A 22,617-nucleotide genomic window follows, 5' to 3' on the forward strand; every position below is an offset into this window, starting at 1 on the left:
TTCTTCATTGTACGGTGGGGGGGGGGGGGGGGGGGGGTTCCCCCACTCTCCACCGTGACATTATGTTCAACAAGGTGGCTCTCAAGCTGGACAGATGGAAAGGTCCAGGATGGCAGCATACTCCAGCTCCACCAGAAGCAGAAGTAAACTCTGACCTCAGGCTCCAAACACAAGTACTATAAGAGCCAAGAGGCCACACCCAGCTCCACCTTGCTCACACCTTAACCCCATGCACACCAGATCTGGGAATGGAACCAGACTTAAAGGGAAAGTGTCAAAACGGGCTACAAACTACATGTTGACACAAGCAACAAGCATGCACGGCAAAAGTGTCATGGTCCACTACCACAGACCATAACACAGCCGTGACAGTACCTGTCTAGTGACCATGAGGTGGGCTCGGCGGCTTCCCAGGCATCGGTCCACCAGGAAATTTCCCTGTAGAGTCTGACCAGTTTGCCCCTGTCTAGAGTCAGCAAATCTACAACAGAATGTCTGAAAAAGAAGAGAATCAAGGTGTTGCAGTAACCAAGTCAAAGTCAAGACCTCAACCCAATTGAAATGCTTTGGCGGGACGTTAAGGGAGTTGTGCATAAACGAATCCCCACAAACCTCAATGAACTGACGCAATGTTGTAAAGAAGAGTGGGCCACAATTCCTCTAGAACAATGTGAGAGACTGATAAAGTCATAAACTGATTAAGTTATTGCTGCTAAAGATGGTTCTACAAACTATTGTATCATAAGCTGCTCTTAGTTTTTCACACATGGCTGTTCCATTTTGGCTTAATTTTTGCTGAATGATGACACAGTGTAATTTGTCATGTGCTGTTCGATTTACCTAATTGTAAGACCTTCTAAGGACCAGATATTTTTTTCAATTACATCCTGATACGTAAAACCATAGAATTCAGTGCAATGCTGTTCTTACGTAGGGCATGGTGCCACATAATGGCTATAAAGGATATTTTTGACAAACTGTTCCTTTGTAGTTGGATTCTGCATGTATATCGCTCTATCTGCCTCTACGTCTTGAATCTGTTTGGTAGGTTGTCAGAAAGTAGACACATGGAAAGAAGTATGACTACGCAAGGTTTGTTTAAAAGTCTGTTACCATAGAGACACATAGCTGTGCATAGAAGGTGTGGATGTAAATGAAAGGCTGTTTGCAAAGTAGCTTTTTTAATTTTAGCTGTATTGAAGTAACACAGGCAAGATGTAGGAGAGAACATTAAGCGGTTATTCTCTGTGTCTCTCTCTGGATTCACATTACATGATGAATATTGGTGAATCTATTGTATCTTACAGCAGATAAAGAAGACGGGGCTTGTAGTTGTAAGGAATATGAAGATTATTGGCCTCCACTGCTCCAGCAGCGAGCTTCATGCCGGCCAGATTGCAGTGATAAAGCACGGCTCAAGACTCAAGGATTGTGATCTCTATTTCTCCAGAAAACCTTGCTCTACTTGCCTGAAAATGATTGTGAATGGTGAGTTGTGGGTGCATTCTCGTTCTAGTTTACCAGAAATATACATCATATTATTGTATAGTACAATATTTTCCTTCTTTTTCAGCTGGTGTAAACCGTATCTCATACTGGCCTTCAGATCCAGAGATGAGCTTACAACAAGAAAGGTCTTCCCAAACCAGCATTGGAGACGCCAGGCTTGATGCCAAGGCGGTAGAGAGGTTGAAATCGAACAGTCGAGCTCATGTGTGTGTGCTCTTGCAGCCATTGGCTTGCTACATGGTGCAGTTTGTGGAAGAGACATCCTTGAAATGTGACTTTATACAGAAGATCACCAGGATAGAACCTGAGTTTACTAGAAGCACGTTCTATGAGTATCGTCAGGAACGGGTTAAGGAGTATGAATCGCTTTTTTTAATCTCCAATGAAGACATGCACAAAGAGATTCTGAGGTTGATGGGATTGGAAAATCTGTGTGAGGACCCATATTTTGTTTGCCTGAGGCAGAACATGAAGGATCTTGTCCTCATTCTTGCTACTGTTGCAGCTAGTGTTCCCAGCTACTCTGATTTTGGTTTCTACACCAGTGATGGGAGCCACCAACAGGGACTTACCCAAGAAATTGCACAGCACTGTATAATACAAGCACGACTACTGGCGTATCGAACTGGTTAGCTGCTCTTTAAATTCAGTGCTCAGATTAGTTAAAGTTGTAGTATTCTTAGAGGGAACTGGTGTACATGCAGTCCTGTCTGCAGACATCATGTTGTAGAGCAGGAGAAGTAAAAGTTGCATTTCATTCAATTAAATCCCTGTTCATCCCGAGCTTAGGAGTCCAGTGGGCAGTACTTAAAGTGCTTGCCAGCTTTCTATGTATGCATAGTCACATAGGGAAGGCTGTCAATTGCTGCCTAGGACTGCCTACTAGACTTACCATTTTTTTGAACTATAAAACGCACTTTTCCCCCAAAAGTGAGGAAAAAATGGCAGTGCATCTTACAGTCTGAATACTAATGACTGCTTCCATTATGGAAGCGGTCATCAGCATGCGGGAGGCACAGGGAGGTGAGGGCAGCACTGTGCGGCTGTAGTCACCCTCACGGGTCTTCTTCCAGGCCCTGCACTTCACTGAGTCCTGACGTAGTGCATGCTGCGCACTCTATGACCTGTCACTGTGCCACGTCAGGTCACAGTGCAGCACAGGCCTGAAGAAGACCAGGGAGCAGTGAGTTAGTGGCAGCGCTGTCCGGAGTTTATTTTATTTTATTAACATCTGATCTGAAGTCTGATGGGGTCCAATCTGAAGCTGATGAGGGACTGATCTGAGGCTGATGGAGGTTTGGGGGTTCTGATCTGAGGCTGATGGGGGTTCTGATCTGAGGCTGATGGGGGTTCTGAGGCTGATGGGGGTTCTGAGGCTGATGGGGGTTCTGAGGCTGATGGGGGTTCTGAGGCTGATGGGGGTTCTGAGGCTGATGGGGGTTCTGAGGCTGATGGGGGTTCTGAGGCTGATGGGGGCTTCTGATCTGAGGCTGATGGGGGCTTCTGATCTGAGGCTGATGGGGGCTTCTGATCTGAGGCTGATGGGGGCTTCTGATCTGAGGCTGATGGGGGCTTCTGATCTGAGGCTGATGGGGGCTTCTGATCTGAGGCTGATGGGGGCTTCTGATCTGAGGCTGATGGGGGGGGTTCTGATCTGAGGCTGATGGGGGGGGGTTCTGATCTGAGGCTGATGGGGGGGGGTTCTGATCTGAGGCTGATGGGGGGGGGGGTTCTGATCTGAGGCTGATGGGGGGGGGGTTCTGATCTGAGGCTGATGGGGGGGGGGGTTCTGATCTGAGGCTGATGGGGGGGGGGGTTTTGATCTGAGGCTGATGGGGGGGGGGGGGGGTTCTGATCTGAGGCTGATTGGGGGGGGGGGGGTTCTGATCTGAGGCTGATGGGGGGGGGGGGGTTCTGATCTGAGGCTGATGGGGGGGGGGGGGGTTCTGATCTGAGGCTGATGGGGGGGGGGGTTCTGATCTGAGGCTGATGGGGGGGGGTTCTGATCTGAGGCTGATGGGGGGGGGTTCTGATCTGAGGCTGATGGGGGGGGGGGGTTCTGATCTGAGGCTGATGGGGGGGGGGGTTCTGATCTGAGGCTGATGGGGGGGGGGTTCTGATCTGAGGCTGATGGGGGGGGGTTCTGATCTGAGGCGGATGGGGGGGTTCTGATCTGAGGCTGATGGGGGGTTCTGATCTGAGGCTGATGGAGCTTGGGGGCCTGATGAGGGTATGATGGATCTTGGGAGTCTGATCTGAGGTCTGATGAGGATCGGGGGTTTGATCTGAGGTCTGATGAAAATTTTTTTTTTTCTCATTTTACTCCTCCACGTCCTAGGTGCTTCTTATAGTCCGGTGTGTCTTATAGTCCAAAAATACAGTAAAGGAATAATATACTAATTATACTGAATCTTTTCCCACAAAAACTATATATCAGTCTGCTCAGCTCCTCCTGCTCTATAACATGCTGCCTGCAGATCAGATATCATGTTCAATGTAACAGGTTCCCTTTAAGCTGGCCATACACATTAAGTTATTTTGGCTGAACCAACAAATTTCTGGGCTGTCGACATTCAGTTGTGTGTTATCTGATAATCTTCCGTCCCTCATTCAAGATCCTTTGGTTCCCTATAATGTAAATCTCCAAACTCAGGTCACAAATGATGAGATAGATTCTTCAAAGATCTTTGTAGTCTGATCTAACTGATAAAGTGTGAAATGTAGGACAACATCCCCCCGACCCCTCACTCTTTACTATTGCTGCCTAACAAGGTCCCTGCTGTACAGGGACAGACTGGCCTCTGAGCCCTCCTCACAGCAGCCAGCCATATAGATAATGGTCTAAAGCTACTACAGTTAATTAATGTTGGGGGTGTCCAGCACTGATGTACTTGGCCGGCGACTGCAGGTGACTTCTTAATTCAACTATATTACCATCCTGAGACAAATGGAGTAGGAGGATGAAACGTGGCAGCTGGCGCTGGCCACTCCTAAGGGTTTCTAGGGAGGTATTTTGTGCTGCTGGGGCATTATTTTGCGAAGCACTGTGGTGTTTGATTCTGCTGGGGCAGTATATTGTTCCGCACTGCGGTATTTTGCTCCGCTAGGGCAGTATTTTGGTATTGCAGGCCCCGCCTACTTGTGTTGCCCTCCTTTTTGTCAATTTGGACCACCTACAACATGGGGCCACTTTAAGTTCCTATTCCGCCCCTGGTTGTAAAGAATACAATGCTTTTAAGGTCTGCCATACACTTCAGGTAGGTGTCGGCTGACAGCTATTCCGCTATACATGTGCGTTCAATGGGGAAAGTGGAGTAATCCATTGCCAGATACCTCTGGTGGTGACTTCTCTAGTGAAAACGGTCAGCCACATTGGTATACAACATGTCCAACCTTTCGCCTTAACATCTATCGTCAAGAGGAAGTCTGGAGACCCCCCATACAGATGAGTGGGTCGGACAGTACTGCTGAAATCCTGTAGTGTAAAGCAATGTACTATTGTGTATAGCTCCACTATGAAGCAAATAGCAAACAATGCTCTACTATAGGAGCAATAAAACTCCCTGAAATAGCCAAATTACAGAGGTTTTTCTTTTAATTTTCGTAGCTAGATAAAAACAGAATTCTGTGATCAAATTTAAAATGTTTCTCATTAACACCTCCAAAAATATATGGCTATAAATGATTTAATTAACAAGGCCTATGTTGCAGATTTCATCCTATTTGAAAGACAAACCTCCCAGCTGCATTTTGCACACGGACACGCGAATACACCCTTATGTCAGAATAACCGTTTTCGACTTGTTAGACCCCTTTCAAACAAGCAAATTTTCCGCGCGGGTGCAATGAGTGACGTGAACGCATTGCACCCGCACTGAATCCGGACCCATTAATTTCTATGGGGCTGTGCACATGAGCGGTGATTTTCACGCATCACTTTCACGCATCACGGTTGCTAGGAGACGATCGGGATGGGGTCCCGATCATTAATATTTTCCCTTGTAACATGGTTATAAGGGAAAATAATAGCATTCTTAATACAGAATACATAGTACAATAGGGCTGGAGGGGTTAAAAAAATTATAATATAACTCTCCTTAATCCACTTGATCGCGCAGCCGGCATCTCTTCTGTCTTCTTCTTTGCTGTGCACAGGAAAAGGACCTTTGATGACGTCACTGCGCTCATCACATGGTCTGTCACATGATCCATCATCATGGTAAAAGATCATGTGATGGACCATGTGATAAGCGCAGTGACGTCATCAAAGGTCCTATTCCTCAAAGAAGAAGACAGAAGAGATGCCGACTGCGCGATCAAGTGGATTAAGGTGAGTTAAATATTTTTTTATTTTTTTTTTAGCCCCTCCAGCCCTATTGTGCTATGCATTCTGTATTCAGAATGCTATTATTTTCCCTTATAACCATGTTATAAGGGGAAATATTACAATCTACACAACCTTGAACCCAAACCTGAACTTCTGTGAAGAAGTTCGGGTCTGGGTACCACATTCAGTTTTTTATCACGCGCGTGCAAAACACATTGCACCCGCGCGATAAAAACTGAAAAACGGAACGCAATTGCAGTCAAAACTGACTGCAATTGCGTACCTTCTTGCGTGGGTTTGCCGCAACGCATCCGGACCTTATCCGGACACGCTCGTCTGCAAGGGGCCTTAGTGTTCGTCAGTACATGATATTGATACTGTGACTCCTACAGTACAGCTATGAAGAGAAGGACATAAAGGAACTGAAATAACCTAGAATTTCAGCACAGCAGAGAATATACCGCACTTCCAGTATCTCGTCCATTAGATCCTCATTTTACATGACTAGTGCCAGTACCTTTGTAGATTTTATGTTTTAGTTCAGCTGTAACTATGTTGTCAGTGCAGCTCGCTGGTAGTGGAAAGTTATTTGGCATCAGTGTCAATTCATTTTATTTTTTTCCTTCTTTAGAAGATCACAAAATTGGAGTTGGTGCCGTTATTTGGGCAGAGCGGAAATCTGTAAGTAACTTTCTGACTGTACCTGCTGTGATTTTATGAAACCATATTATCCAGTACGTGCTTTATACCTGCAGTGTAATAACTGCATGATGAGTAAGAACCTTCTTAGAAACATTTTTTTTATTCACAGATGATTTCTCGGTTTTAAAGGGGTATTCTGCATGTGACAAGTCATCCCCCATCCACAGGCTAGGGGATAACTATTAAATTGGTGGGGGTCCTACTGCTGGGGCCCCGTAACCCTTGGGGCCCCCAGAATGAACTGAGCAGCAGATTGGGCGTGCGCACTGTCACTCCACTCTTCTCTATGTCAGTTACAGAAACAGGCGAGTGTTGTACTCGGCTGTCTCCAAAACTCCCATAGAAATGAAAGGAGCAGCAATGCGCATGCCCAACCTGCCACTCCATGCATTTTAGGGGGCCCTGAAGGGTATGAGGTCCCCGTTCTCGTGATTGGTGAGGGTCCCAGGCATAGGACCCCCACTGGTCTAATAGCTGTCACAACTGGAACACGCCTTTAACAATCTATTAGGCTCAAAATTGCTAAACTTTGCAATAGTAGCATGATGTTTCCACAAATCATTGCATCCAAAAATGTCATATGTCACCACATACAGTACAGACCAAAAGTTTGGACACACCTTCTCATTCAAAGAGTTTTCTTTATTTTCATGACTATGAAAATTGTAGATTCACACTTGAAGGCATCAAAACTATGAATTAACACATGTGGAATTATATACATAACAAACAAGTGTGAAACAACTGAAAATATGTCATATTCTAGGTTCTTCAAAGTAGCCACCTTTTGCTTTAATTACTGCTTTGCACACTCTTGGCATTCTCTTGATGAGCTTCAAGAGGTAGTCCCCTGAAATGGTTTTCACTTCACAGGTGTGCCCTGTCAGGTTTAATAAGTGGGATTTCTTGCCTTATAAATGGGTTTGGGACTATCAATTGCGTTGAGGAGAAGTCAGGTGGATACACAGCTGATAGTCCTACTGAATAGACTGTTAGAATTTGTATTATGGCAAGAAAATAGCAGCTAAGTAAAGAAAAACGAGTGGCCATCATTACTTTAAGAAATAAAGGTCAGTCAGTCAGCTGAAAAATTGGGAAAACTTTGAAAGTAAGGGCTATTTGACCATGAAGGAGAGTGATGGGGTGCTGCGCCAGATGACCTGGCCTCCACAGTCACCGGACCTGAACCCAATCGAGATGGTTTGGGGTGAGCTGGACCGCAGAGTGAAGGCAAAAGGGCCAACAAGTGCTAAGCATCTCTGGGAACTCCTTCAAGACTGTTGGAAGACGATTTCAGGGGACTACCTCTTGAAGCTCATCAAGAGAATGCCAAGAGTGTGCAAAGCAGTAATCAAAGCAAAAGGTGGCTACTTTGAAGAACCTAGAATATGACATATTTTCAGTTGTTTCACACTTGTTTGTTATGTATATAATTCCACATGTGTTAATTCATAGTTTTGATGCCTTCATAGTCATGAAAATAAAGAAAACTCTTTGAATGAGAAGGTGTGTCCAAACTTTTGGTCTGTACTGTACCTCCATAGTAATCCAAGTGAAGCATCGGATGCTATATGGTCTTCTGATTCCAAAGCATTTTCCACCATCCCGATCAATGGCTGCATTCCTGAGAAATCGTAGATTTTTTTTTATATGCAAATTAACAGTTTGATGCAACAAGTGCGTCACTGTTGCACCAAAAACGCTGCTCTTTATCTCTAACCCTGTCTCTTTGAGTGGGCCAGGTGGGGGAGATGTAATCTTGCCTGTCCTTGTTCTTGGACATGCACTAGTGCTTCAGGAATCACAACGACAGGGTCATACAGAGAAGATGTAATCTCGCCTGGCCCTGTGTTCTAGCGTGTGTGCTGGCATGGGCGCATGCGTAGTACAGCCCTGATGTTTGCCAGAGCTGAAGTCATCTGTACCACAGAGCCCTGCCTGGCAAGGATCAGGTCTGTACTGCGCGTGCGCCCAGGCCGGCACACACGCTAGAACACAGGGTCAGGCGAGATTACATCTTCTCTGTCTGACCCTGTCATTCAAGACCCTGTCATTCAAGGGTGCAAGAGCCCAGCTTTTGGTGCATCTGTGATGCCCTTGTTGCACCAAACAGCTCATGTGCATATGAAAAAAATCTATGTTTTCTCAGGAATGCAGGCACCGATCAGGAAGGCAGAAAAAGCGTTGCAATCAGGAGACCAGAGCACATCTGACACTTGCCTTGGAATGCTATGGAGGTACCTGGTGACATTCCCATTAACTGCTAACACGTTTTGAGCTTCAGGAACTCTTATTCATAAAATACAGACATCATGTTGGCGTGTTCTAAGGAGCACTGAATGAAAGCAGTCAGATTAATTTAAACCTTAAAATGAATGTATGGCACTACAACTTGTCCTGCAAACACATGTCCACACACAGTGTCATACATGTAAAATGAAGTCCCAAAATGCTAGAATGCTAAGAAAAATGACTTCTGGTCTTAGACCAAAACTGGCGAACACTAGGGGGTTAACGTCTACTGTACATCACAAAGTCCAGTCCTAAAGAGATTTATGACACTGCTATTTGGATTTCTGTCCTAGTTTAAAGTACAAGTCCTTGCCCTGCAGTAAAAGTCACAATAGACGGGCGGTCCACTGATATGTAGAAAGTATTGAACTCCCATACTCTGAACTGCAAATCATGAGACAGACATATTTTAAGGAAGGGGGATCTTTAAATGCCCATACAGGCTTAAAGATTCACTTCAGTGGAGGTGTGAGTGCAGAGACCCCCACTGATCGCTAGAATGAGGAGGGAGAAGGGTGAAGAAGAAGGAGATAGTTCATAGAAAGTCTGTGGGCCCGTTCCTCTTCCGTCTCCTGCAGTGAGGAGAGACAACGCCCGATGTCAGTGATTCTCTCTCCTCAGTCTAGTGATATCTTTGATATCTCTTTGATATCTTTGATATATCTTTGATATCTCTTTGATACCTCTATGACATTTCATACGTTTTCTGAAAACTCAGTGACCCTTTAAAGCAGTTGTCCGAGAGTTTGAAAAAAAAAAAAAAAAGGAAACAGCAAAAGTCTAAAAATAAAAAAATGAACATTTCTCACCTTTTCAGTCCCCCCACTGATGCAGAGCAGATACCCCGCGTGGTCTCCTGCCAGGCTGGCGGAGAAGATGCGCTGTACTGTCACTTGACCACTGCCGGCAGTCTCTGGCCGCAGCAGTCACATGATGTGCTTCCTGGTGTCACCTCTGATGGCTCAGTTGTGATGTCTGTAGGTATGACATGGATTGAGGAGGTCAGTACTGTTTTTTTCTTTAATAATTTAAGACATATTTTAACTGTTTCCTTTTTTATGGACAGCTGGACAACCCTTTTAAACTAGTGGGTGCCATATGCCTTCCTGAACCAGAGTTTGGGGGGCTGTGTACTTTCCTGGCATTTAGCTGAAGGCGACATTTGGGATGAGTACGGTCAACATTGCCAGGAGTCTTCGCCACAATGGTGACTTTGTGTCCTTTTCAGATGGATCCCCGTCACAGTATACAGTCCCCCAAACACTGGTTCTGTTGGATGTATTTATACTAGGCCTCATTCACACAAGCGATATGGGTTGTTTCAGGATCTGTTTAGGGAAAACAGATGGTCTTGCATGCAACTTCATTCAGTTTTTTCTGCAATTACGTTCAGTGTGTGTGTTTTCACCCCGTCTGGATTGTATCCAGGTTGCATGCGATTTCACACACACAAAGAAAAACTGAAGAATAAAAATCCACATCTCCAGCAACCATGAGTGAAAAACGCATTGGCTCCGGATGTCTTCCGTTTTTCACGCAAGCCCCATTCACTTCAATGGAGCCAGTACTGCATGAAAAAAGCACAATATAGACCGTGCTGAGATTTTTCCTGAATGCAGAAATGATACGTGAAAAAACCCATAACAATAAATGGGTTAAGATTCAGTCCGGATGCTATGCGTTTGTTACACCCATTGCATCCAGACGAAAAACTTGCTCGTGTGAAAGAGGCCTTATACTCCCTTTGTCTCATGAGATGGGATTAAAAGGAGAGAGATTTCATGTTAATGCCCCATTTAATGGGGGTATATCCTTGTAGCTAATTGCGTAGGCATCTGTCCGTCTGACCATCTAATGACGACAACCCGTTATCCCTGACGCACACTCTTGATCCTTGTTCCTCAGAGCTCACTGGATTGTGATGGGACGGGGTCCATGTACTTCATTGGGTGTGGATATAATGCTTTCCCTGTGGGCTCGGAATATGCTGATTTTCCACACATGGATGACAACCAGAAAGACCGAGAAATCAGGAAGTTTCGGTACATTATTCATGCAGAGCAGAATGCTATCACATTCAGGTAATTCTTTTTCCTTGACATGTCACTTCAATGTATGTGACATGTTGTATGACACCTCATACGTTGGGCTGCAGTGTGCTAAGGTTACTTTCACACTAGCGTTAGAAGAATCTGGCAGGCAGTTCCGTTGCCAGAACTGCCTGCAGGATCCGGAAATCCATATGCAAACGGATATCTTCTTTTTCCGGATCTGTTGGACTTATGCATTGAAATACCGGATCCGTCTTTCCGGTATCATCCGGAATAACGGATCCGGTATTTAATTTTTTCAAAGCTAAAAAGAACTGCGCATGCGCAGACCGGAAAACCGGATCCGGCATTAATGCATTTCAATGGAAATGAATGCCGGATCCTGCAAGTGTGGTATTGTTCCTGTGTTTTGTCTGGAAAAAATACCGCAGCAGAGGGACAGAACAGAAGACATCCCGATGCATACTGAACGGATTGCTTTCAATTCAGAATGCATTGGGACAAAACTGATGCGTTTTTTTTCGGTATTGAGACCCTTTACCGGATTTCAATACCGGAAAAGAATAACGCGTGTGAAAGTACCCTAAGTCTTTGTAGTATATGTATACCATGGGGGTAATTTAGAAAACTGCACTACATCTGTTTTGGGTATAAAAAACGTACAACTTTTTAAATGCCTGTGTGACAATATTTTGTCCCACGGCCGATTTTGCGCCATGGTGGTAATATAGTTAAAATAACTTCTTATGGGAGTTACAAGTATGTTCCGTTTTCACATACTATGGGTCATTTATTACAAAATATACACCACTTTTTTGTGTATTTAAGGCGCAGATTTTGTTGCAAAGGGGTTTTGCTGCAAAATATGCGACTTTTCCCCGCTCACGCCAATTTTCTACACCAGTTTATGGTGTGGAAAATGGTCTTATACTACACCAGCAAGGGAGCTGCCGTAGTTTACACCATGTCGCACGGCTAGCGGAACCAAGCACCAAAGTTATGTGGAGGCCTTTACATAACTTTGGCGCATCTACCGCCAGCACAAGGGTATTAAGACCAGCGTATAAATCGTTGGTCTTAATAAATGACCTGCACTGTGTGTGATGAGCCGCTCACAGAGACTCCTGTCTGTCACAGTAATAGTATGGTCTTTGTGTGTCAGTTTATAAAGAGCTTCAGGAAGACTGACTGGATCTATAAGGCTTCGTCCACATTTGCGTGTCATTTTCAAGTCCGTGAAAAAAGCGTCCTCGTTTCATCCTTGAAGATGTCCGTGAAGGATTCGCGTATCCATTTTTACCTTCTAAGTGTCATCCGTAATCCACAGACGTTGCTCAACTGAAAATTAATTTCCAGAGCATCTCCTATCAGTCTTCAGTGAAAAATGGATGCAACAAGGATGCCATCCATGTTGTGTCTGTGATTTTCACTACTACAGAAGAAGAAGAAGAAAATCCATTTATTGTCCCTCAGTGGGGAAATGTTGGCATAACAGCAGCAATCACATTCACAACAGGAGCAAAAATAAGAGTAATTAGAAATAAAAAAATAAAAATACAAGAAAAACATAACACAGATTTTACTTAAAAAATTCACTACTGGGTTTTTGAGAACAGTGGTGGTTATAACTCCTAACCGCTGCTGGGAGGATGGACCTACGATAACGTTCCTTCGTGCACCTAGGATGCAGCAGTCTGTCACTGAAGGAGCTCTCCAGCTCCACAACAGCTTCGTGCATGGGGTGGGAGACATTGTCTAACAGTGATGGTAATTTTGCTAGAGTTCTTCTGTCACCCACCTCCAGCACTGGATCAAGGGGACAACCTAGGACGGAGCTGGCCTTCTTAATGAGATTATCTAATCTCTGTCTCTTAGCCACAGATAAGCTGCTCCCCCAGCAAACCACACCATAGAATAAGGCTGATGCCACCACTGAGTCAAAAGGGGTCTTTAGGAGCGTCCCCTGCACTCCAAAGGACCTCAGTCTCCTCAACAGATAGAGTCTGCTCTAACCCTTTTTATAAAGAGCATCAATGTTATGGCTCCAGTCCAGTTTGTTGTTCAGGTGAACACCCAGGTACTTATAAGAGTCCACCACCTCAATGTCCGTTCCCTGTTTGTTCACCGGGGGCCTGTGTCTCCGGAAATCCACCACCAGCTCCTTGGTTTTGCCCGCGTTGATCTGGAGCTGGTTCCCCTGACACCAGTCCACAAAATCCTGTGTCTGTCTGTACTCTGAGTTGTCCTCACCTGTGATAAGGCTGACTATGGCAGAGTCATCAGAGAACTTCTGTAGGTGGTAGCCTGGGGAGTTGATGGAGAAGTCTGCAGTGTAGAGGGTGAAGAGGAACGGGGCCAGCACCGTTCCCTGTGGTGCCCCCGTACTGCAGATCAGCTTGTCAGAGACACACCCCGAGATTTAACAAACAGAACGTGAGGTAGTCAAGTATCCAATGTGACATGTGGTTGTCCACTCCTGCCATCTCCAGCTTGTCCCTCAGAAGTCCAGGTTGGATGGTGTTAAAAGCACTGGAGAAATAAAAAAACACGATCCTCACAGTGCTTCCAGGCCTATCCAGGTGAGTTAGAGCTCGGTGTAGGAGGTAGATGATGGCATCATCCACCCCGATGCCAGGCTGGTAGGAAAACTGCAGTGGATCCAATGAAGACCTCACCAGGGGCGAAGATGGTTGAGAACCAGCCTCTCGAGGGTCTTCATCAATTGTGAGGTCAGTGCTACCGGCCTGTAGCTGCTGAGGTCTTTGGGGTGTGAGGTCTTTGGCACTGGTACCACACAGGAGGTCTTCCACAGCTGTGGAACCTTCCCCAGCCTCAGGCTCATGTTGAACATGTGAATCATACACTTCAAACTGTGAAGTAGGTGCCAGCAACATTTGCAATAATAAGCAAGTAAATGCTTCTGCTGGTAAAATTACACGATACTGCCCCAGTTGGGCATTAATTGCTCCGTTATAATGAAAATAATGTTGCGCTGTGAGTCATGTGGAGAGTTGCGATGTTTCAGACGTTTCGGTCATATGAGACCTTTGTCAATAGATCGCAGGTATAGTAGCGGAGCTCCCAGCCCACTCTGCTGCGCAGCGGTCCTGCCCTCCGCTACTATGCGATCTATTGACAAAGGTCTCATATGACTGAAACATCGCAACTCTCCACATGACTCACGGCGCAACATTATTTTCATTATAACGGAGCAATTAATGCCCGACTGGGGCAGTATCGTGTAATTTTACCAGCAGAAGCATTTACTTGCTTATTATTGCAAATGTTGCTGGCACCTACTTCACAGTTTGAAGTGTATGATTCACAATAAATACCATATACCACAGCATCTCGCCCTACCACCAGGAGTGCAAATTCCTCCCCTCTACACCATGTTGAACATGTGACCCATAATGCCACACAACTACTTATATGCGAACAGACACATTCAAATCAGTGGGTACGTAGCTGGACAATTGAGGAATATTAAATCTTGGTTGTCACCGGGAGGTGAACTGTGCAGATAAGAGAAGCAACTAGCTGAATACCTGGGCATCTCCAACTTGTGGTCGGTATTGGAGCAGCCTGGTCTATTCTTACGTAAGCTACTACTAATTCATAGGGTGGCCATTCAGGTTTGGAAAGCTAGTAAAGGCCTACATAATATAGAAACGGATCTGCAGGAGACCCCGATTTGGGATAACCCCATGTTTCCTGATTTATTGGCAATGCAAGAAAAGGTATTCTGGAAGGAACATGGGGTTGTCACATTAGGCAATCTCTACAGCAATAATGTTTTCAATGATTATGAGTCCATGAGTCGTAGGCACGAACTACCTAGACAGGCTTTCTATAGATTTCTACAGTTGAGGCACGCCTTGCAAACTCATTATAGGGATACCCCAATCTCACTGTCCAATTTCCCAATGATTGGAGTTATCCGTTCACAGGGACCACGAGGTTTTATTTCAGCATTGTATACCCACCTACTAGATGTAAAGCTGAAGGGCACCCCAATTCAAGCACTCAGTAAATGGAAGGCTAAAATTCCAGACTTAATTAACGAAGATGAGGCAGATATTCTAGAATCCCCCACATTAGTGTCACCCGCCGTGAATAACAAGTTTATTCAAGTCTGCATAATACACCAGAGCTACTTGACCCCGCTGAGGCTAAACAGAATGGGCAGACTTACCCACTCTGAGTGTCATAGGTGTACGTCAGTGGATGCTGACTTTTGGCACCTTATATGGGAATGCCCTTACGTACAAGCGTTTTGGGAAAGGGTAGTCAAACTACTCACGGATTTATTGGGATATGTAGTACCATTGCACCCGAAGATCTGTCTCTTTGGGATAATGGATGAGACTATATACTCACATCATACTAGGATATTCCTTAGGGAAGTATTGTTCTTGGCGAGGAAGGCGATCGCCATGAGGTGGATGGGCGATAGGCCACCCACCTTAACACAATGGAAACAACTAGTCAACGCCATTATACCATATGAAAATATTGTATTTAAGAATAGAGGATGTATATCTAAATTTCAAAAGGTATGGGGGACTTGGTGCACTTCCCCGAGTACTGCTTACTCTGCACATAGATTGTCTGAGGCCTTAAGAGTGGAACAAGGCGAATAGCAGTGTTTTTGTGGTGTGGAGGGGAATAGAGTGTACTGAAATAAATAAGCTGGGATAAGCAGGACTCTTTATTCTGCAGGTTTTAGATCCCCCCACTCTGTTGTGGACCCTCCTCTATTGGATGACCTGTCACAATAGAGCATGGGATGTTCTTACCAATATCCCGAATAAATCTGCAGTAGAAAGCATCAGGTTTATTTTACAGTTCGTGTGACACATTTGTACACCTGTAAAATTGTTTTGAAAAGGGTACAGAAAAAGTTCTGTGGCTAGGGGGGCTTGTACACATTTAATAGCCTTTATCCGATGGCTGTCCCTCCCAAATCCCTTATACACATACACACTGCGTTAAGCGGGTATGTGTTTTCAATTCAAACAGGGCACTTGTGGTTCAGTTCTTGAGATGGCTAGGACTATTTGACATTTATCATTTATCTTGTGAATAGATAATAATATGCTCTTTGGGGGATAACCCCTTTAACCCCTTAGCATGTACAGCATTACCTTGCATAGGTTGTATGGAGCAGGCTCATCCACTGAGCCTGTTCGACATGCAGAGGATGCTTGCTGTAAAATACAGCAGACACCTGGCCGCAATGACCGGGATTGGAGATAATGGTGATCCCGGTCATTTAACTCCTCAGATGCCACAGTCAATAGTGATCGCAGGGTCAGACCGATAAGACAGATGGAGCGGGCTCCCTCTGTACATTGATTGGAGCCCCTGCAGCGAAATCTTGGGACTCCAACTAATTGCTATGACAGCCTGGGGCCTTGTAAAGCTATGGCCGAGGTGCAGCTTCACAGGTAGCCAGTGGAAATCCCATAGACTGCAATAGTATTCTATTTCAGTCTATGGTAGAAGTGGTCAGAAGATCACATATTCAACTCACTCAGGGGACTAAAAAGTACAGTAAAAAAATGTCAAAAGTAAAAAAAAAGCACAAATATATAAAAAATCAAATTGCCCCTTTCCTAATTTTACATATAAGAGTAAATGAACAAAAAAAATAAACATGACAGGCATCGCCGCGTCTGAAAGTTTCTAAACTATTACAATTTCTAAGTGTTTATCCTGTATGGTGAACACCGTGATGTAAAAGAAAATGAAAATGCGCGTTTGGCCATTTTTGATCACCTTGCCCCCCAAAAATTGAATAAAAAGGGATTGAAAATTGTATGTGCCCCAAAATGGCACCAATAAAAAAACTACAACTCGTCCCGCAAAAAAATAAGACCTCACACAGCTCTGTTATTTTTTTATATAATGTTAAATGTTCTCATCATTGCAGGTGCCAGGAGATTAATCTCGACGAACAGAGCATGATCTTTGTGACAAAATGCCCATGTGATGAGTGTGTTCCCCTGATTAAAGGGGCTGGCATCAAGCAGATCTATACTGGAGACATGGACAGTGGTAAAAAGAAGGCCGATATATCCTACATGAAATTCTCTGAACTCAGGGGAGTTGGTAAATATAGTGTAAGTATACAAGTTTAATATATCTGTTTGGCATGGAAGAACATCTGTAATTGAGGCCTTCCCTGTGTACCTGAATAGTGTTCCCTCCTCTGTATTATGTGTTAATAAAAACCGATGGATCCCTGCAAAACGATGTAGGTATGGATGGTTCTGCGTCCCTGATATTTGAAGGCACAGACAGTACTGCCTACTTGTCTTCCCATACATTTTGAGAGCACAAGTGATATTATCTCCCTGACTCTCCCTACGTGGTAAGATTATCCTGCACTCCTGGCTCCTGTCTAATGACGGCACAGTTAGCACTTTCGCTCCCCGTATGGTGAAGACGGTACCTTTGTGGGGAAGGTACAGATAGTATTGCTTCACTTTCTCTCCCTTTATGGGGAAGGTACAGATAGTACTGCCTCATTTTCTTTCCCTGTATGTTGAAGGTACACCTAGTACTGCCTCACTTTCTCTCCCTGTATGGTGAAGATACATGTTACACTTCCACCTCTCCCACCTATTGCAAGTTGCAGCCTTTCTTATTCATTTAATACAAAAAGGAAGATTCATCTGGATGAAATCTGGTCTGACCGTAACGCAGACTAACTATTCCGTCAGTCACACACATACTGGCCGTTTTCTGGTTCTTCGCTCCTCCAGTACGTGCGATCGCATCTTTACAATTTCAGTCCAGTATGGAGTAGTCTTCTAAGAAGTTATATTGAACCCTGCCTGTGTATAATGGAGGATGGCCTTCATTCAGTGATAGCTTGCGCATCACATGGACATTATAGAAATGGTCTCACACATCGTTGTACTGCCCTTATTAATCAGCCTCCCCATTCATGTCTGTTCATCTTAGACTTGTTTCCATAACTAGAAATGGTTAAGCCCAGGAAGCCAATTCTATACATTTTATGTGATACCTTTAAAGCCAGTTAATTTGCTGTGATCGTTCTCCTTTATGAGATAGTATTGTCTCATTTGCAGCATCCATGATACAGTTTGCTCTATTTAAAACTGAACTATTGCTGCAGGGAGGACATGTGTAATGAGGTTGGGTGCATAGCATCTTCACAGTCCAGACAGGAGGCCATGTGTTTTTGTGTCCTATATTACTGAAGGTGACAGAAGCTCGTCCTATTTTGGAGACCTAATTAATTAGTGATCGTGAATTGATTCATCTAATCAATATAGTCTGATCAATGCTGTGAAAACATTCATAGCTTACAGAAGGAATAATAAGGGAACGGCACATAATAGAGTGGGGAGTGCAAGTAGTCACTAAAATAGACATGTCAGGAGTGGTAACAGGTTCTCTTTAAAGGGGTGGTGAACCCCAAAACAAATTTTAATGAGAGCCAGGAGTGTTTAAATGAAAGAACAGCACCTACAGCGCCATTCCATTCTAGCAGCGAGGCTTCCGTCTCTACTCCTCTCTGTCCCTGGTGGACCTGAAGTGTGGCTTCCCAACCGTGGTCATGTGTATGACTGCAGCCATTCACTGGCCTCAGCAGTGGTGGAGTGTCTCCAAACCGCCCATGACCACAGAGGCTCAGTGGTCACGTGTTGCTTGGGGACACGTCACCTCTGAGACCAGTGAATGACTGCAGTGGCACTCATAATTACGGACAGGGCGTCACACTTCTGATCTGCTGTGGACCAGAAGGAATAGAGACGGGAACATCACCGCCAGAATGGAGAGGCATTCAGTAGGTAAGTGCCATTTTACTTTCATTTAAACACTCTCCCAAACCTTATTAAAGGGGTCGCACCACCCCTTTAATATTATTTTATGTACAAATACCGGCGTTTTTCACGACTGTCAGGTATTGTTCTGCAGAGTCGTCATTGTTATTGATGATCTGATAGCCTGGCATCCATGGGACTTGTGAAGCTGGACTTCTGATTTTCCAATGTCCCACATACGAGGGTTCTAGCAGTCTGGAAAATACAGGAGAAATACTGGGTGGACATTCTGGCTTGTGCTGTGCTGGACTGTAGAGTTTTACTATGGTTTCAATCAGTGCTTTAGGAGATTCGACCATACTTGCTCCATTACTGTCGAGGTCATTGGGTTTTATTAGTAATGGCTTCATTATTTTTTTTTTACCATTAGTGGCAACAAAATCCGCACAGGGCGAGTACCAGTAACACACAGGCTTCCATGTCTGCAGAAAGTGAGTACGTCATCCTGTGGCACCTGTCATATGTGGTAATGAACCTTCTCCTGTTGTCCTGAGTTCTCTCTTAATTCATTTTATAGATGGAGATCTGAAGAACAAAGATGAAGATGATCTATGCTTCAAAAACAAAAGGATGTGTTATGGGCAGAGCTTGTAAACCTGGAGTTTTATTTTAGTAAAGATTTTATTTATTGCAGAAACAATTCTATTTTAAGAAGGAAAAAAAAATCTATTTATTTTTGCTGTTAACGAGATTATTAAAACATGGTTACTGCATGGTTACTTATGGATGCTGCAAGACGCGGATCTATGGCCACCAAGCAAGCGACTGTACAGTAATATGGGAGCAGAAGAAAACGCGGTGAAATGCAATCAAATTTCTTTAGTCCAGCATCAGATCGTTTTGATAATCCTGCCCCTCTTTTTTAACGTAGAACCACGTGACTTTACATGACTAAAAGTATGACACCAGACAGAGGCGGTTCATAAGAGCAGGGTCGGACTGGGAACTTAAAGGGGACCTGGAAAAAATACGAAAAGTGGCACCGTTTTGTTGTTGGGTCCAAATTGATGGAAGGTAGGGCCAGCAATACCATATCGTGGAACATTATACCACCCAACAGAGCCAAATACCACAGTTCATCACAAAATACTGCCAGCAGCACAAAATACATCCCCATAAACTTCCACTGGCCGCCCCCTGGGCATCGGCCCTCCGGGAGATTTCCCTGTAAGGTCTATGGCCAATCTACCCCTGCATAATAGTCCTCAAACAGCATTTCATTTCCATCCGGAAGGATCTCTGCCTACATGTTCTATGACTATCCCATAATCCAGAATATTTGATGGTCTAGCGCATTTTTAAGTCCATTTATGCCTAAATCTAAGGAATTTTACTGCACTTGCAATGAGGTAAATGTTCATATCCAGTGGAATATGATGTTGAAATGCTGCTGTATATATTTGGACAGCCTAGGGACCCTGCATTCGTCTTAGATGGAGGATGTGCACCATCTGACTGTGAAGGACAGGCACTCAGATGCCTCCACTGAAGGTGACCAAACATTAGATGTAGGGTGAAGGTTGAACAATCATTCCGACCGATGCAGCCATACCCGATATTCCATATTGGCCATGTTCACTGACACCCGCTCAACGACGAATGATCTTTCTGGGGATGTCCACATAAAGATGGTTCACAGGCTGGCCACTTTCAGATGAAAATTTTACACATGGCTGACTACTTTTGAGGCTATGATGGCCTCTCATTGGTAGACTAAAATGAACATTCCTTGTTAAATTTCACCCAGCGAACAATCGATTTGGTTGAAATTAGCCATTGTAATCAGATTGAGACTATGTATGGCCCTGTAATCTTGCACTTTATCATTGACTCGGCCGTTGTCTACCTGTCATATAACATAATGTTGTATCATTTCATCCATGAACATTTCTGTGTCAGACGTTCTGTTTGTTGCAGGGTTGCTTGTGATTTCCTATACCCAAACAGGAGTCGTAGTATGACCGTGATTTTCAGGATGTTTTGTGTTGTTTTACCCTCTGTGCAGCCCCAGTCTCAGGGTTGGTTACTTTAGTACTCTTTTCCATTAGGACTTCTTACTGGAGTTGGTCCATTTCTAAGGATTGATTATTTGCTAATAAAGCAAGGAGTATTCTGGGAACTCAGATTCCCCATAATCCATGTTTCTCCATAGGAAGAGTCAGCCAGGCAGAATTCCAGAACAGTGGTAGGAAGTTAAAATTATCTAGATTTAGCTATTCTGGTAATTTTAAGTTATTCCCTATCCACAGGGAGCCAAAATGAATGGAGCAGCAGGTTGGGCATTCTCTCTGCCGCTCCATTCATCTCAATGGGACCTGCCGGAAATAGCCAAGCAATGTACTCCTTCTGCTAGGTTCATTTTGAGGGGCCTTGCTTGGTAATTTGCTCCTGTTCTCTTGATCGTGGGGTCCCAGTAGCAGGACCACACTAATCTAATAGTTATCCCCTATCCTGTGGATAAGGGAAAAAACTTAAAATTACCGGAATACCCCTTTAATATTTAGATAATTCCACAATATGTTACACTTTATAGGAGTCATTGCTAAGCAGAATTTGGGCTGCACCTAATCCATCTGGTCATCTGTATATCCATTCAATTTTTTCCCCATTGCTATATAGGACCGAAATATTCCACTTGGGTACACTCTAATTATCCCAAACACTATAGCCCATTTCATGAAAACTAGGGGGCACATTTATTAAGACCGGCATTTTAGACAATGGTCCTAATAAGACCCTGCACTGGCAGTGGATCTGCCAAAGTTATGTAGAGGCTCCGGCCTCTACATAACTTCCGCGGATCCACCGACGCTTCTAAATGTAAGACAGCTTCCTTGCCCACACCATGATGACTCTTTTAGAGTTGGTGTGAGTGGGGAAAATTCACTGGTTGCTGTGCAAAGGACCGTGGCGCTGCAATCTGCGCCAGGAACATGCCCAATATAGGTGTATTTCTGTTCAATAAATGACCCCCTATACCTGTATGTTTTTGAAGTGCAGAAGGAAACCAGGAGAAAAACTTTTTAAGGCCTAATGCACACAACCGTATTTTTGGTCCGCATCCAATTTGCATTTTTTGCGGAATGGATGTGAACCCATTCTTTTTAATGTTGCTGCAAAAAATGCAGGCAGCAGACCGTGCGCTGTCCGCATCCAAATGTCCATTCCGCAGTCCCGCAAAAAAGAACAAGGGGTCCACAAAAAAACGGATACAACATCGATGTTGCATGGACGCCATCCGTATTTTTTGCAGATCCGTTTTTTTGCGGACTGCAAAATACAGTCATGTGGATAAACCTTAACCCTCCCTTAGTAAGGTTAATAGTACAACTAAGTCTACTTTCACACTGGCGTTTTGGTTTCCGTTTGTGAGATCCGTTCAGGGCTCTCACAAGCAGTCCAAAACAGATCAGTTTTGCCCTTAATGCATTCTGAATGGAAAAGGATCCGCTCAGAATGCATCAGTTTGCATCCGTTCAGTCTCCATTCCGCTTTGGTGTCCGTCTGATGAAACTGAGCCAAATGGATCCGTCCTGACACACAATGTAAGGCTCCATTCACACGTCCGCAATTTCATTCCGCATTTTGCGGAACGGAATTGCGGACCCATTCATTTTATACCCGCACTTCCGTGTCCCCAATTCTGTTCCCGAAAAAAATAGAACATGTCCTATTCTTGTCTGCAATTGCGGACAAGATTAGGCATTCTCTATTAAGTGCCGGCGATGTGCGGTCCGCAAAATGCGGAACGCACATCGCCGATGTCCGTGTTTTGCGGATCCGTGGATCCGCAAAACACACACGGACGTGTGAATGGACCCTTAGTCAATGGGGACGGATCCGTTTTCACTGACACAATCTGGCACAATAGAAAACG

The 22,617-nt window shown here is 44.5% G+C and overlaps 1 protein-coding gene across 3 annotated transcripts in view; it reads left to right on the plus strand.

Moving 5' to 3' along the window:
* Positions 1–19,851, plus strand: part of CDADC1 (cytidine and dCMP deaminase domain containing 1) — a 40,800-nt gene extending 20,949 nt beyond the window's left edge. The window contains exons 3-9 of one of the 3 annotated variants that reach the window (XM_040426014.1): positions 1,308–1,488; positions 1,574–2,137; positions 6,468–6,517; positions 10,736–10,911; positions 16,817–17,006; positions 19,111–19,171; positions 19,258–19,851. In XM_040426014.1, the coding sequence (XP_040281948.1) occupies positions 1,308–1,488; positions 1,574–2,137; positions 6,468–6,517; positions 10,736–10,911; positions 16,817–17,006; positions 19,111–19,171; positions 19,258–19,334 (1,299 nt within the window). In that variant the 3' untranslated portion in view covers positions 19,335–19,851. Of the gene's footprint in view, positions 1–1,307; positions 1,489–1,573; positions 2,138–6,467; positions 6,518–10,735; positions 10,912–16,816; positions 17,007–19,110; positions 19,176–19,257 lie in introns of all 3 variants that reach the window. The other 2 variants (XM_040426015.1, XM_040426016.1) reach the window with 2 other exon arrangements.
* The last annotated feature ends 2,766 nt before the right edge of the window (positions 19,852–22,617 follow it).

This window comes from Bufo bufo, chromosome 3 (assembly GCF_905171765.1).
Source record: "Bufo bufo chromosome 3, aBufBuf1.1, whole genome shotgun sequence".
Lineage (NCBI taxonomy): Eukaryota > Metazoa > Chordata > Amphibia > Anura > Bufonidae > Bufo > Bufo bufo.